Source organism: Acipenser ruthenus, chromosome 5 (assembly GCF_902713425.1).
Source record: "Acipenser ruthenus chromosome 5, fAciRut3.2 maternal haplotype, whole genome shotgun sequence".
NCBI classification, from domain to species: Eukaryota; Metazoa; Chordata; class Actinopteri; order Acipenseriformes; family Acipenseridae; genus Acipenser; species Acipenser ruthenus.
The window spans coordinates 47,493,687-47,510,207 of NC_081193.1; the positions used below are offsets into that span (position 1 = coordinate 47,493,687).

At 37.5% G+C, this 16,521-nt stretch overlaps 1 protein-coding gene across 5 annotated transcripts in view; it reads left to right on the forward strand.

Moving 5' to 3' along the window:
• Nucleotides 1-16,521, forward strand: part of LOC117402266 (ribosomal protein S6 kinase delta-1-like) — a 115,725-nt gene that overhangs the window by 77,420 nt on the left and 21,784 nt on the right. For all 5 annotated transcript variants that reach the window (XM_034003241.3, XM_034003240.3, XM_034921417.2 and 2 more), the window contains 3 exons: nucleotides 911-1,043; nucleotides 4,623-6,260; nucleotides 6,530-6,619. In XM_034003241.3, coding sequence (XP_033859132.2) covers nucleotides 911-1,043; nucleotides 4,623-6,260; nucleotides 6,530-6,619 — 1,861 coding nt within the window. The remainder of the gene's footprint in view (nucleotides 1-910; nucleotides 1,044-4,622; nucleotides 6,261-6,529; nucleotides 6,620-16,521) is intronic.

Below are 16,521 nucleotides of genomic sequence, written 5' to 3' on the forward strand. Positions count from 1 at the left end.
CTTTCAGCTCTGACAGCCGCACATTCAGTACTCTGATGATGGGACTGGCAGAAATGAAACTTTATATTGTCAAATGATTTGAATGGAGTGAAGAGTCCTGTTAAGTCCAGGCACTCATAACATAGTAAAGGCACATTTAGAGAAAAATGATAACTCAAAGGAACCTAGAATCAGTCAGAATGATTGCAATCAACGTAAAACAGTGACAAAAATGTGAACAAGCTAAAATTGTGTTTGTCCTCCAGAATGGCCCATAGTCATCACTTTTGAGACTCGATACAGAAGCACCTGCTAACTAAACGGCATACTCTGACTAATCCACTGATCTTTTATATATAGCTGAATATATGCCTGGGATGCCAAAATAGAAAAAAAGGAATGAGGGTCAACCTATTTACATAAGTGTGAGCTATAGATGGCAGGTGTTTCTCTCTTTTTATCCAATCCCTGTACATATAGATATTGCCACAAATAATGTAAATATACAGTAGTGTATACCTCTCTGTATGTATCTTTGTCACAGACAATATAGTTAAAGTAAAATATTGACCTTTTAATGGCCTTGGATCTTACTCTTCTTAAACTTTGTGATTTAACAATGTCTTTGTGAGGAAAGGTCGCAGGAAAATAACAGCAAGTGCCATCCTGATGACTTAGTTTGAGAAATACTCTAATAAAAACATTGACCCATGTAATTGATTTTAATGGCAGCTTTGTGCCATCTTCTGTACGCTGGATACCTGCCAGATGCCATCAGCGGGCCTCGGGGGACCGAGGGCATGGTGCAGCAGATGAGTGGTTTCTCTGAAGCCGAGAGTAACAAGAATAGATTAGTTTGGTTGATAAACATGGAGCGCAGCATGCTCCAAAGGCAACTGAGGGTACAACTGACCTTTTTGTTCTCTGTCAGGGTCTGAGGAAAAGTAGTGAGTGCAGCAGGAACAAAAAGACCATCATCCCCCACTGTGTGCCCAACATGGTGCGTCTGCATAAGTACATCATCTCAGAGGATTCCATATTCCTTGTGCTGCAGCACGCAGAAGGTCTGTCAGTTGTTTTAAGCAATGTTTTATTATTTTCATTATTTTTTGTTTGGAACTGTTTGATCCAGTGGCGTTTTAATTGAAATTCTTACCATTGCTACTTACAGCAGTCTGAGGAACTGTGTAGTTTTGTTGTAATTTTTTAATATTTGTACCTTTTTGATTATTTTTTTTTCATTTCTGATTCTTATGGTTCATTCATTGTGCAACAGAAGCTATTAGTGTTTTCAAGCCTCACATGAGCAAATGAGAAAATAAGGAAATCAAAGATGTGGGGCAATTAGAAGCATGAATTTAACTGAAAAACAGTAGATGAGGAAAAACACAAACACGTTTAAATGAGAGGCTATTTATGTTTATTGTGAGAGGCTATTTATGTTTATTGTGAGAGGCTATTTATTGTAATGTTCTGTACCATTACCCAGTTGAGGAATTGGTCTAATTGGATAAGGTCATATTATATAGTGATCAGAAGCTGCCTGAAAGAGTCAGTGATTTGTTAACATACCATGCAGCCACGAGTACACTTACTTTGGTTCTGGAGGAGTTTGTCACTTATAACTATTTTAAGCAGCTTCTAATTAGAAAGAGTCCGGACCCAGTGATTAATTAGGTAGTAATCCAATCTAGCAGGAAATACCCACTATGGAGGGTATGAATCTTTTCCTTTGTTTGCTTGCAATTTAAAGATTATAAAGCCCTGTTAGCTTTGAGAGGACACTGTAAGATAATGACCATTTCACTTGGGACTTAATTACACAATTAAGTACCACTTTATCTGGAAGTTGCTTTTGGAATAACAAAGTTAGAGCAAAACAGTCAAGGTTTCAATACCTGGCAAGCTGGGGATAAAAATTGATAATAGCTCATCTAAACATGATCTTAAATGTGGTGGTCAGAAGTTTTATCACTCGCAGTATTTTATTTTAACCTTTTTTCATAACTTGTAAACAAACACCTTATAAGGCTAATGTCCAAGTTACAAATGAATGCATTCATTTTCGTATTGGGAATTAACTGCTGACCTCATTACAAAACCTTAGTCTTTACCTACATGTGCGTTGTTGGATTAAGGTCTCAGTGAATACAAGCAGAACAATACCCTTTGCGGTAAAAATCTGCTTAATTGTTTTAATTTACTGCATCAACAGCATGCAATAGGGGGAAGCACAATACCAGACCGTATGACAGAAGGTGTCTTTCTGCAGAAGTGCCGCTCAGTTATTTGGGCTTTTCTTATTCCAGGCTAGCAGATTTTTATTACTGCCCATCAGATAGCCAGATGTTGCAGAGGGATATAGTGTGTGATTTATATTATTTTGTACAGCAGGAGCTATTGCAGGTCATTATTAGCAACAGCACATGGAGTCCTTATGATCTGATTATGACCCGGCATGTATTTCTGAAATTAGATGTCAGGTATTTGCTGATAAGATTTCTTGCAAGAATACCGACATAACACTGCTTAATTAATCGGAAGATAAGGGAGAATCAAGATAGCTTAACTGGTGTTGTATTAGTTAAGTGGTACAAATGAAGGAACATTGAATGCTTCTGATAAAGGCATCTGATAGTGATGATGATTATCGGCTATTCATTTGTCAACCCACAATTATTGATTTTGATGTCACATGGCTTCTGCGGATGCTGTAAGTGAATGTGAGAATTAAACTATTTGTTCTTTGTATGTTGCATTGCAGAAAGGGCAAGTGTAGAAGATGGGTGCTCACATTAAAAAGAATGGCTTAAAAGTAGGGAAATTACCTAACACTTTTCTTGCATAGGATTTAATACATATGAACGAGGCAATAGATACATTCATTAAAGATTAAACAGCTTCTATAGAAAATGTTTTATCTTTGGCCGTCCCTTGTAGGCAAAATTCCCATCTTCCCATCAGAATAATGTTTCCAGTGTAATAAAGAAGCAATATGCTAGCTTACTGTTGTTATCAGGAAACCATGGAGGTTGTTTGCTAGCTAATAAAATGTCTATGTTGACAGCAGTTCAAAGGTGGGCATTTAAAACAAACACCGTAGTATCATTTTTCCAGGTGGTCTATGCCTGCCTTGTCCCAGTTAAGGATGCAGGGTGGGAAGAACCACTAGAGTCTGCTAATATTCATTTCAAATACATGGCCAGGGACAAGGTCAGAAGTCATGGATCTGGGGATATTTAGCAGTTGTACCCATTGGTACTTTAGATTTATTTATGTTTGAAATGGAACACATTTAGAGTCCTGACATCATTTGTTGGATGCACTAACTTAAAAAAACTCTTCCTGGGGGCTCCCGAGTGGCGCATCCAGTAAAAGCACTTGGGTAGAGTGCAAGATGCGCCCCATATTCTGGACGTCGCGAGTTCGAGTCCAGACTTTTCCTTTGCCGACAGGAGCTCCAAGGGGGCGGCGCTCAATTGGCCGAGCGTCGCCCAGGGAGAGGGAGGGTTAGGTCGGCCAGGGTGTCCTCGGCTCACCGCACACCAGCGCCCCCTGCAGTTTGGCCGGGCGCCTGCGGGCTTGCCTGTACGCTGCCTGAGAGCTGCGTTGTCCTCCAATGCTGTAGCTCTTGGGTGGCTATATGATGAGTCCACAGTGTGAAAAAAAGCGGTCGGCTGACAGCACATGCTTCAGAGGACAGCGTGTGTTCGTCTTCGCCCTCCTGAGGCAGCGCAGGGGTGATAGCGGTGAGCTGAGCATAATAAAATAATTGGCCATTCCAAGTTGGGAGAAAATAATAAAAATAATTGGCAACGACTAAATTTATAAAAAAAAAAAAAAAAAAAAAAAAAACCTCGACCTAAGCAGCAACATTAAATAAAACAAATGAGCTTACAAAACATCATCTGGTTGAGGTAGAAATAAATGAGTAATGTTGTGCCAGTACTTCTGATTGGCAAGATTGTACTGCTGGGCTTTTAAGGACTTTTAGAAAGTGAAATGGAATTTAAGTAAACAGTCATTGAAAACAAGGAACGCACATTTAAATCTGCAATATAGTCTCATTTATAAATCCATTTACATATTTTGTATGGGTACTGGATAATTGTAAACCCAGAGAAGTCTATTAAAGATTATAAGGAAACCTGATTAGAATAATAAAATAAATAAGAAAAGGGTCTTAATAGATTTAAATAGTTATGTACACAGTAGCAAACCAGACATAATTTCTGAGTGAATTTAGAGCACAGCTGAGGTATGGAAATAATATATAGTGCACAGGCCCTATTTAAAACTGTGTCGCTAAATTGCATTAGGTATAATTTGCATATGCCTGCATAAGTGTTTAAGGTTCAGGGTGCTTTAATGAAGATAATGTGCTAATAGCGTTTGATTGATAGTGAGGGGTGTAGTAAAAGGAATTTTAAAGCATGTTGGTGTTTTAAACAGATATACTGTATTTTATTGAAATGAAATTGTTATACCATAATTAATGATCACTCCAGGAGAACTCAATACAAAATAATATTTTTAAGTTTCTAATTTAAGTTTTCACACTGCTGTCAGGCATTCTTTAATATGATGTAAATGTTTTTTTGTTTTTGTTTTCTGAACCCTAACATTTGGTTGTGTGCCTCCAGGTGGGAAGCTATGGTCCTATGTGAGCAAGTTCCTAAACAAAAGCCCAGAAGATAGTTTCAACATCCCCTGCATTGAAAGATCCCATCCTACAGAAGTCCTTAATGTGGAACAATTAGTGCCTGGCTTAGAAGATGTAGACAGCAGCATTGAATCAGGAGGGCAAAGCGATGGCAGAACACTGCAGGTTCTGCCCATGAAGATCAGCCTGACACCCACCTCCCAAGAAGACAGCAGCACTCAGGATGAGGATGGCCAGGACAGCTCTTATGGGTTACTTGACTCAGGGGCCACATCTGAAGAGGAATGTACTAATAGTTACTTAACATTATGTAATGAGTATGAACAGGAGAAGATAGAACCAGACTCTTTGTCTGAGGAGCCACTGCTGAAATCCGAAGATGACAGCGCAAGCCCCCACATCGGGGCACAATGCTCAAGACCTCATTCCCTGCTCAGCAATGACAGCCTGTGTTCCCCAATCACGGCTCAGGAACTTCAGTTCTTTACTGAAGATGCAAACCCTGAAGTGTTTAGTCCAACCAAGACCACGGATTCACTGAACCAGTCTAAAAAGAGCCCTATGGAGTTTTTCCGGATAGACAGTAAAGACAGTGCCAGTGACCTTGTGGGTCTTGACCTTGGTGACAAGCTTCCAAGCTTGAAATCAGAACCAGTAAAACATTTCTGTGCTGTGCCTGTTGAGGACTCAAGTTCCAGTCCTATTGACACTGTTGAAATAAAAGGAGGCACGGCAAACTTTGTTATTGTAGATAGTGATAGAGGATCCAATGAGTCAGTTCCTGTTATCTCATTCCAAGATGCTGCTTTTGGAGATGCAGGAAGTTGCGATGAAGGCAGACCTGACCTCCTAGTGAACTTGCCAGGTGTTTCTGATTTTTCTGAAGAAAAACTGACTCTGTCCAAAACTTGCCTCATAGAAGAGGCAAAAGGATCCCTTACGTTTGGAAAGCCTGATGTTTTGCAACTGAATCACAATTTAGGCCAAGGAACTACTTTTAAAGGAACACTAGATGAAGATTTATTTGACTCTGGCAAAGCAATCTCAAATACCTCAGGCACCACCAATGAAAAGGATGCATCAATTAAATTTGGTCCTGGTACTACAATACCGTTAGAGAAAGATCAGACTCTTATTTTAGGTTTAAAAACAGAAAATGAAACTGTGTTTGATAGTTTTGATTCTTTTTCTCAGGAACATGTCGCAGCAGCTTCTTTAGAACTTCAAACATCACACAACATGGACACTCTGTTCGTGGACGTCCGTGAAATTTCCAGTGTGCCTCCTCTGAGTTTACATAAACCAGCTGGTTTAGATGGAAATAAAGGAAATTCTGACAATCAGGTCTTGCTTTTTGTTGAGGAGCACCAAAATAACAGCAAAAGTGAAGAGTCAAATGCTACAGGTCCCTGTGAAGAAAAAGTGGTTGGGGACAAAGAAGTTTCTCAGATCTTCAAGGATCTGGATGAACTTTTGGTGCTAGCTTCCCAAGCGCACATTCCAGAGACGCTCATTCAGCGCTGGGCAGTGGGCTTGGTTGTTGCCCTTGATGCACTTCACCGAGAAGGAATTGTATGCCGTGATTTGAACCCAAACAACATCTTATTGAATGATAGAGGTCAGGCACTTTTGCAAATGCATTTCTTTTTATTTGCTATTGCTTCCAATTAACTGAGTAGGCGTTTTGTCCTGTAATTTGGATCTTCATTTCCTGTCTAAAGCCTCATTATCAACGCTGCAAATTCACCCGCAGTAATAGCTTCTAGTACTTAATGATGCCATTATTCTTAATGATACTGTTTTTAGCTACAAAGGAATAATTACAGTTCACTTCTGCTGAAAACGCAAGGGAAAATGTTTAGATTTCTCCTGTCATTTTGTTTTTAGGACACATTCAACTAACGTATTTCAGCAGCTGGAGTGAGGTTGAAGAATCCTGTGACAGTGATGCCATAGACAGAATGTACTGCGCCCCAGGTTAGCACAATCAACTCTGATGTTTTGAAAGATTCACTGTAAAGCTTCAATCAGTTACCATGTATGCAACCCACATACTACATCCTGTTCATTGAGTTCACAAAGTATTGTTGTTGAAGAAAAAAAAGGAGAATCATCTTGTCAAACACAACACTTCAACATTAATTTATTGCAATGGCTGCCCATACGTATAAAGCAGGAATTACTGTATATTAAGATCACAAAACTTGCTATTATACAGTGTCACTAGCTTGATTTATTTATTTATTTTTAATATTACAGTATTTTTTGTTTTCTAAACAAAAGCTATGGGATGCTATAGTGTCATAATTTTGTCTTTCTGCCTTCATTGTAGTATTTAAGACAAGTTTACTTAGGTTTTATATAGAGACATTTTGAGGTTGCCATATATTTCAGCCTGCTAACATCTAGCAAAACTAAAAACATAATTGTTAATTTTATTAAGATATGCAGTTTTTTTATTATTGAAATTGAGCTGTTTTCACATACATGATGATTCTCAAGGTTTTTCAATAAGCAGGACAAAGACTTAATTCAGACTGATGCTTCATCAGCTAAAGAGAGTTCTGTTTGTTTGCTGAGTTACCACAATTACTTTTTAAGACGCATGGTTACCATCATTAACATATCAGAAGCCTCACATCTCAGCCAGGTACATTGTGAGTAGAGTCATATTTAGCCTATGGTAGAGGACCTAGGAATCTTGAACTCAAAACTGTAGCCCAGTAGAGCATGGTGCTGTGCCTGCGCCACATACGTGGAAAACTCATGGAGCGGGGAGGGAACTAAAAGTATGTGTTTTCCTAAACAGTAAGTAGCTTCCAAACTATTATTATTATTAATATTATACACATTTTACTTTTCCCATTTCCTTCATATTATGTTTGCAATTAATCATATGCTGTTTTTTTTTTCTTTGTAAAAGTCTGTGTTAATTTGTTTTAAGTATGAGTACAGGGGCTTCATTTTAGTTCTAGTTGCCCACCATAGATGTAACAGAGACTATATCAGTCAAAGTGTCTTTAAAGAAGTTTGAGCTAGTGCCATTTAGTGATCTACCACTTTGTATTGAGTTTCCTTTGGTTTTGCTGGCAATACCTTACAGTGCACTAGATGGAGCTAGTGCTCACTTTGGCTGATCTAGTCTACATTACATATGTCTATGGCAAGCAACTAGAACTGAAAAGCAGCTCATCATTAAAAGGAAAGGAGCAGTAAAGCAAACTAAGACAATGTAATTTCAAGCATAATCTTTAACTTTCTTTTTAGTTAAATATTTTAATCAGGAAAAATGTTTGACACACACCATTTAATAAATGCTTTTTAATTAAAAAAAAAATGTTCAAGCAGAACAGATTAACAGTTATGGTGAATAATAACAAAAAATCATGAGAGAAATAATAGTGTCCTTAACCTTAATTGAAATACCCTTGCTCATGGCTGTAAAACTTTGAGGACCAGCAGGTAATTCCTGCTGCTGCTTTATTCTGCTAGTTTTTAGAAGTGAATATATGTATCTTTTTAATCTATTTATACTACACAGTGCCCAGCCAAAAACACCACCTCCTTTAATCATAACTAATACCAATTTTGGCCACCTCATTTAGCTATTGTACTACAGATTGGAGTTATCATTGTGTGTGGTTCTGTAGTTGGAGGTTTCCTTGCTTAACTTATTGATTGATTGCTTACCAACACCCGCATTGTGAAGCACAGACAACCCATGCCATTGCTGATATTACAGATGAATTGTATGCATTTTAGAACTATTGTGATTGTTCTAAAAGTATATTGTTGGAAGCAAATACAAGTTAGGGTGTATTTTTTCATTCTGTTTTGTGTAGCATACTGTAAAAGACCAAGCTTGGCATCTATGGAACACATCGTATTTGCTTTAACTTTTGATTAGAATAAAACTGAAAGAGAAAAGTCCTTATACAGTTTATGTCCTCTTGGACGACAATGTTTACCGCTGAGTGGCTGTTTCCTTTTCACTCTGTCTCAGCTCTATGCTCAGGTCCAATTATTGACCAGTGTTGTAATAATATTGTGATCCAGTGATTCCCTCGTCATTCCCTTATCTTGACATTTCTTTCTAGGGGTGAAATGAGTTCACCTGTTTTAAAGTGGGCCCCTGGGGCATAACCGCACACACATGTTGGTAGTTTAACAATCATGCAAAGCAATGACATGGTTTTCATAAATAATCCGTTAAAACAGTATTGGAATCTGCTTTGATGCTGTTTGTTTTAAAAATCCCTTTTTAGAATATTCCAAATCCTTGGGGACAAAAATGCAAACGCCATCTCACCAACTGATACAGTAGAATGCACATGTTTTAGTATTGGTGCAACTAGTAGCTTGTAATGCTGCACATATATTTTTATTATTATTATTTTCTCCCCAATTTGAAATGCCCAATTATTTTTTAGGCTCAGCTCACCGCTACCACCCCTGCGCTGACTCGGGAGGGCCGAAGATGAACACACGCTGTCCTCTGAAGCGTGTGCCGTCAGCCGCCCGCTTCTTTACACACTACGAACTCACCGTGCAGCCGCCTCAGAGCTACAGCGTCGGAGGACAATGCAGCTCTGGGCAGCTTACAAGCAAGCCCGCAGACGCCCGGCCAGACTACAGGGGTCGCTGCTGCGCGGTGAGCCGAGGACACCCTGGCCGACCTAACCCTCCCTCCCCCCGGGCGACGCTCAGCCAATTGTGCGCCGCCCCCTGGGAGCTCCCGTCCATGGTCGGCTGTGGAATAGCCTGGACTCGAACTCGCGATGTTCAGGCTATAAAGCGCATCCTGCACTCTAGCGAGTGCTTTTACTGGATGCGCCACTCTGGAGCCCCATACTGCACATATTTTAACATATTTGCAATTACTCTGAGTAATTCTGAGTCCTGTTCATTAAATATTGAGTTTTGTTGTTTTTTGTGCTTGAACTGCGCTTGAACTTTTTTGCAAAGCCCAGTTCGTTATTGAAGTTGACTGAAATTCTTGTTTTCTCAACTTGATTTGTAAAGCAGTTACTGGTGCTTTAAACATCCAAAACAATCAGATCTTGTCAGTTATTGACATATCTGATCTAAAAAGTACAATGGAAACTTGACAGTAAATTAGATTTTATAAGTATAATGTTACGATAATAAATTAAGTTGACAGGACCTAACATTATTCAAATAAACCTTCAGTACAAATTGCTGGGGATCCACTTTTTTAAAAACAACACAGCTTCAGTGAGTGGTGAAACTACTGCAGCCATGGATATAGAAACTCACAAACCAGAGTGAGGCAGGAGAATTATAAGTTCTGTCAACTTTGACAACGACCTTACAAAACAGTCCAAAGCCCTTTCAAAATCAATGAAACTTGAGCAATGGCGCTCAACTACTCTGAAAGGCAAGGTAAGGGGAAACTGGAAAAATTATCAATATCACTTTATTACATGATCACAGTTACATACAAAGCTATTATACACTTTTCAAATAGTATTCTTGCTTTAAGCATTACACAAGATACCATTAAAATGTATAACATATATAACGGGTAACTTTGCAATACATTTAATTGGACTATATTGTCCTTTTAGAGTAAATCGGAAAATAATATTTTATTTATACACGATTTATAAAATATTTGAAAACATACAGAAAGTGTATCGTTAGAATAAAGGAAGTACGAATTGTTTAAGTAAATATGTGTTTGTTAAATAATGCATTTCTGGTTTTTGGAGCAAATTTGAATGAATTTATTCTTCGTTGTTCCAGGATTAGATGTTTTGACATTTTTAATGAAATGAACTTGATTATGCTATTTGTAGGGCTGCTAGATATTCAGCACTCAACTGCTTTATTAACTAATGGCTCAGTGGCATTAGTATTGTCAGGTTTGTTACATAATAACATTGAATTTACATTAGAGATGCACTTTTATTCTGAATAGGCTTCAACATGTTAAAGTAGCCTTTTTTTACTTTTAATGTATGGGATAAAATTTCTGAAAGCTGTTACTTGCAGTACATTGATATAATTTGTAGGCTTTTTCAGTTAGAATGGCTAAATAAAGAAAGGTGCAACAAAGTAGATATTCAACTACATTAAAAGTGGGGAGATACAGTATTATATATTTGTTTGTCATAGAATACCCTCAATACTGAAATTGTGATGTATAAACACTTTGGCACTTGATGGCCTGATGGGAACAAGGCAGACATTATTTAGAGTTCCTTAATGCTATAGTGGCTGAGAGGTCGTGCACAGAACAAATAGCAACACTTTGCATTATCATCGAGTAATCACTGGAATGGCAGTTACCCCTGTATGTAAGTTTCATAGATTTCAAGAAAGCATTCTGAGGCATTACGGCATCCAAACTAAAATCATCAGAGTTATCAAGAGTCTATATGAAGACACGACCTGCCATATCATCCACAACGCAGACTCATCCCCACATTTTACTGTTGACACTGGAGTCAGGCAAGGATGCATACTTTCACTGATGGTCTTCTCAATGTTGATAGACTGGGTGATGAGGACAGCAACTGACCAGCCACGAGGAATCCAGTGAACCCTGACACAAAAGTTAGAAGACTTGAACTTTGTGGACGACATTGGCCTGCTATCACACGTGCCCCAACAAATGCAAGCGAAGACAGAGAATCTTCAAACTGTAGCCTGGTCCACTGGCCCAGAGATCAACACAGATAAGACCAAGAGCAAGAGCATCAACACCAACCAGGATGCACCTGTTCTCCTGGAGGGACAAGCCATCGAGGACACTGAGAAGTTCACATATCTTGGCAGCATTGTGAACAAGACAGGAGGAACAGATGAGGATGTCAGTCAGGATTGCCAAGGCATGCCACACCTTCACCACCCTCAAGTCAATCCTCAGAAATAAACACTTAAAAACAAAGCACAGACTGTTCAACTCCAATATCAAGTCAGTGTTACTGTATGGGGCAGAGACCTGGAAACACACAAAGAGTTTCCACCACAAACTGCAGGTTTTTGTCAACATTTGTCTTCGACAGATTTTATATATCAGATGGCCAGATTGAATCTCTAACCAAGAGCTGTGGCGAAGAATGCAACAAAAAGCCCATCTCTGATACCATCAAGGAGCACAAATGGAGATAGATTGGACACACCCTGCGGAAAGACCAGCCCAACATCAATTGCCATGCCCACGACTGGAACCCTCAAGGTAAACAAAAGAGAGGAAGACCAGCCATAACATGGCGAAGAACGGTGTGTCCTGGGGGGAGACAAAGCATACAGCTCAAGACAGAGAAAAAAGGAGAAATGTAGTAAAGGCCCTATGTTCCAATGGGAATGAAGAGGACTAAAGTAAGTAAGTAATGTTATAGTGAGGTTTATGTGCATTTTAATAATAACTGACAGCTGTCTCTGTATGAGGAAAAAAAAAAAAACTAATTGTAGCAGATGTTTGTTTCCAAGGATGCTTATTGTGGCTGTCAGTTCTAGCAATTGTATCACTTTTTTTTTCAAAATATATATATACATATAGTTAGTGGAGTATTTGTGGAAATTCTGTTGTGTTTTTTAATTTTTTGTATCAACTCAGTCCAGCTGGTGGCACTAATATAATTTTAAAGAAACGACAGGAGTAAATACAAGACATACATACTTATATACATACATACATACATAACTTTGTAGTAAATTCTTAAAATAGTGAATTATCTGTTTCTGTACATAACTATATACTGCCTATATACTAACATGGTTTACATTATACACATTATACACTTACCATGAAAAAAATGAAAAAGTAAAATCTCAGGTAAAGTAGACAAATGTTTTGTCTGACTTCATGAACACTTCAACAGTGTCAGAGGAATGAGCCGACACCTTTTCAACTTCACTTTCTTTATACCTTTAACTAGCAGTAGCATCAATCTCTATTTCTTGTTTTTGTATTATTCTTTTATTATTATTGTGCAACCCAAGCAGCTACACAGCAAGACAATCTTTTAAAGAACCACTTTTGGAATTGGATTGGTAAGAGTTTGACAATTTTAATGGGCCTATAAAGCAAAGCCCTGTATTGATTGTTTCTGATTTAATAACTTGAAAGCATGTTTTCTATAAAATCCAATATCCTAAAGCTAATATTTTAAAATATTTCAGCATTTTCATTACTACTTAGTTTAACAAAAAAAAAAACTGAATAAACTAAAAGTTAGCTGGGGGTGGGGTCAGAAACACTAAAAACTAATAGTACTCATGAAATGTTACAGAGGTCAACACTGTGCTGTAGTCAATTAGCTATTCAATACACATTAAGTGAAACATGTTGAGTAGCTTGGGCTAGGAGTTTATTGTCACATAATTCGCATGGAAATCTGTTCAATAATAAAAACTTAATACTGGAGCAACAGAACACAGAATCACACAGGATAATTGGAAACGTGAAATACAGTACATACAAAAGGAAAGGAAATAAACATTTCACATCATTGGAAGCTACTTGCTCTTGAATATTTTTCACACCATTTCTCTGTGAAATGCAGTAACTCCCAATCTATAAAATTGTTGGTAGAAATAAGGCTTACACCTTATGAAGATTTTTGAATAAAGGAACATTAGAAGTTGTATTAGGTGTAACCATCTCGTTAACCATGAACTCTTCTTTATACATGTTATTAACAGACAGGACAGTCTAACCAGTTTGATAATTGGGTAAACAGCCTCTCAACCCACATCCAGTGCCCTCTATTCCCTAGTCTTAATATTGTTGTTATATTTTATACAGAAACATGCATTAAACAGATCCTGCAGGGAATGTCTTCCAGTTAACACTGAAGTGATGCACTACAAGTGAATGACCACCAGGTGATGTAGTGTGCCACAGTTGTTTTTTTTGTTTTTGTTTTTTTTTTACCTGGTTTAAGAAACATCTATTTCAAGTAAAGATTTAATTCGAACTGGCTTAATAAGAGCTGTTAAATTACTTATTCCCAATGTGTCGGTATGTTTAACAAGGGAAAGTGTGTTTGAAAACAAACATTGGTGGTATTTTATAGGCTTTTGGTGCCATGGTAACCTTTATTTCTCTTTAAATCTAATGTCTTTGTGATGTCATTCAGTAATGATGTAACAATCTACTTTTCCTTTCTATTTAAACCTTCAGGCATCATAGTATGTGTTTTCTTTTATTCTATACTGTACATTATCTAATTTTATTTTTTCTAAAACCACAAGCTTTAGGTCATCCATGGTGTGCCTGTTCCTTGTAAAGTGCTGAACTACTGGTTCATTTACTTTTGTATTTCATATATATTCGAAAGGTGGTTCTGTATTCTTTTATATAATGATGTACCTGTCTCTCCTTATATTTTATTTTATTACATTGTATGCAAATATACCATGTACAAGGTTGCTATCCTTGCATGACAGGTTTTTTTAAGATTGAATATTTATTTTCTTTATTTGCGGTTTCACTTTTATCTTTACCAATATATTTGCACACTTGACATGTGCTTTTACAGCTTTCAATGTCCCTTAATGTATCTGTGATCCCTTTATGTTTACTGTGGACTAAAATTTGCATCCCTGCTAAAAGCTATGATCGGTGCTTTCAGAAATATTTGTTTCATTTTTTTCTAAATTATGAAGTATGTGTAAATGCTTCCAGACTATTTTTGAAATGTTGGGTAATAATTTAGAATATGTCATTATTGATGGTACTCTCTTAACCCTCTCTTCCCTTTTCTTATAATCAAGTAGTTCATTCCTATTGAGTGTCAACTCAATTCTCTCTCAATAATTTGTTCTTTATATCCTCTTAAGACTTTTTAAAATTCCTTTCTCTGTTTTTTGTAGTCATTTTCATCCGAACAGATTATTTTTACCCTTATACCCAGTCCTTTAGGAATTGCTCTTTTAGTATAGATAGGATGTGCAGATGACATATGTAGGTACGGATGCCTATCAGTAGGTTTCGAGTAAAGTTCTGTTTTAGTAGATCCTTGATGAAGTTCAACCAAGGTGTCTAATAAGAATTCAATTTCAGATTTTGTCCACCTTAAATCCACCGAAATGTTAAGGTGGATATAATTTGTTAATTTATGAAACTGTACAAGAGATTCTTCTCCATATGTCCATATTCCAAATATGTCATCCACATATCTTATGTATTTTAATGGTTTCTAGTTTACTCAATGATCTGATTCAAGCATTCAAAATTCTGAAAGGTATTGACAATGTCGACCCAGGGGACTTTTTCAACCTGAAAGAAGAAACAAGGACCAGGGATCACAAATGGAGATTAGATAAAGGGGCATTCAGAACAGAAAATAGGAGAAACTTTTTTACACAGAGAATTGTGAGGGTCTGGAACCAACTCCCCAGTAATGTTGTTGAAGCCGACACCCTGCGATCCTTCAAGAAGCTGCTTGATGAGATTCTGGGATCAATAAGCTACTAACAACCAAATGAGCAAGATGGGTAGAATGGCCTCCTTTCATTTGTAAACTTTCTTATGTTCTTATGTGTTCACTCAGGGTTGGTAATATAAACTGCAGAGTAAGGTATCAGAAAAATGCTACAGCATAAAAAAAACTAGTAGCAAATTAAGAGTTTTGGATAACAAAATGCTACCAAATATACATTTACTTTGAGCCTTGTGTGTGTGTGTGTGTGTGTGTGTGTGTATATAATTATATTGCATGCATATATATATATATATATATATATATATATATATATATATATATATATATATATATATATATATATAATGTGCATGCAAATACAGCATGCTAAAATTGTTCCCATGTAGCTTGCTTAGCCCTATAAATTCTATTGGGAAATGCTGTTGCTCATTAAGCATTTTGATCTTTGAGTGCAACATCTAAACTTCTCCAGAGAGTGCAGATGGGCAATATTTTGATGAGGAATTATCACCAGTGTGTGACAAAAATGATCCACTTCTGTTTGAACAGGCCTTTGCTCTCAGAAGCCCCAGGGGAGTCCTTATCATATTTATGTCCCAAAAACATTACCCACCTGCACTGCACTTTGCATTATCAACAATGTATCTTCTTATCTTCTTCTAGTTTAACACCCTTCTGTATTTTGAGAAAGTAATTCCAGTAACAACCTTAGTTACGATGACAGAAATATGAACCGGTGCCAAAAGCTAGCAGGTGCCTGTTACCATCAGTATAAATAATAAACCCACGAAACAACATGTTTTCAGCAAAAGGGATTGGAAAACTAAGATGATTTTAAAAAAAAATACAGTTTATTTATTTATTTATTTATTTATTTATTTTCTTCTATTTCGAACTTCAGCTAGGCTCAGAGAACCGTAGCACAAGTAGATCAAGCGATTTGACCAAAGAGACACACAGTGATGGAGGCTGTGTGGTCCAGTGGTTAAAGAAAAGGGCTTGTAACCAGAAGGTCCCCGGTTCAAATCCCACCTCAGCCACTGACTCATTGTGTAACCCTGAGCAAGTCTCTTAACCTCCTTGTGCTCCGTCTTTCACACACCCTAGTCTCTGTAAGTCGCCTTGGATAAAGGCGTCTGCTAAATAAACAAATAATAATAAGAAGAAGAAGAAGTGGCTGAGCTGGGGATCAAGTGCAGGATCTCCTGGCTTTTCATAAATGGCAAGATTAAGCTGTCTGGAATGGAGAGGTCTGGAAACCAAAAACTATTATTTATCCACATATAGTATTAACTACATCATGGGCAAACATACTGTTAATCTCCCACCTTTAATAGGCACCAACCCAGGATTAAAGAAAGTACTCACCTGTGGGGCAAGAAGGTAATTGATTTTTAAACCTGATCAAGCAAAGTCTATCGTGTGGTGTTTTGCACAAATTATGTTGTGGGTTTGTTACCT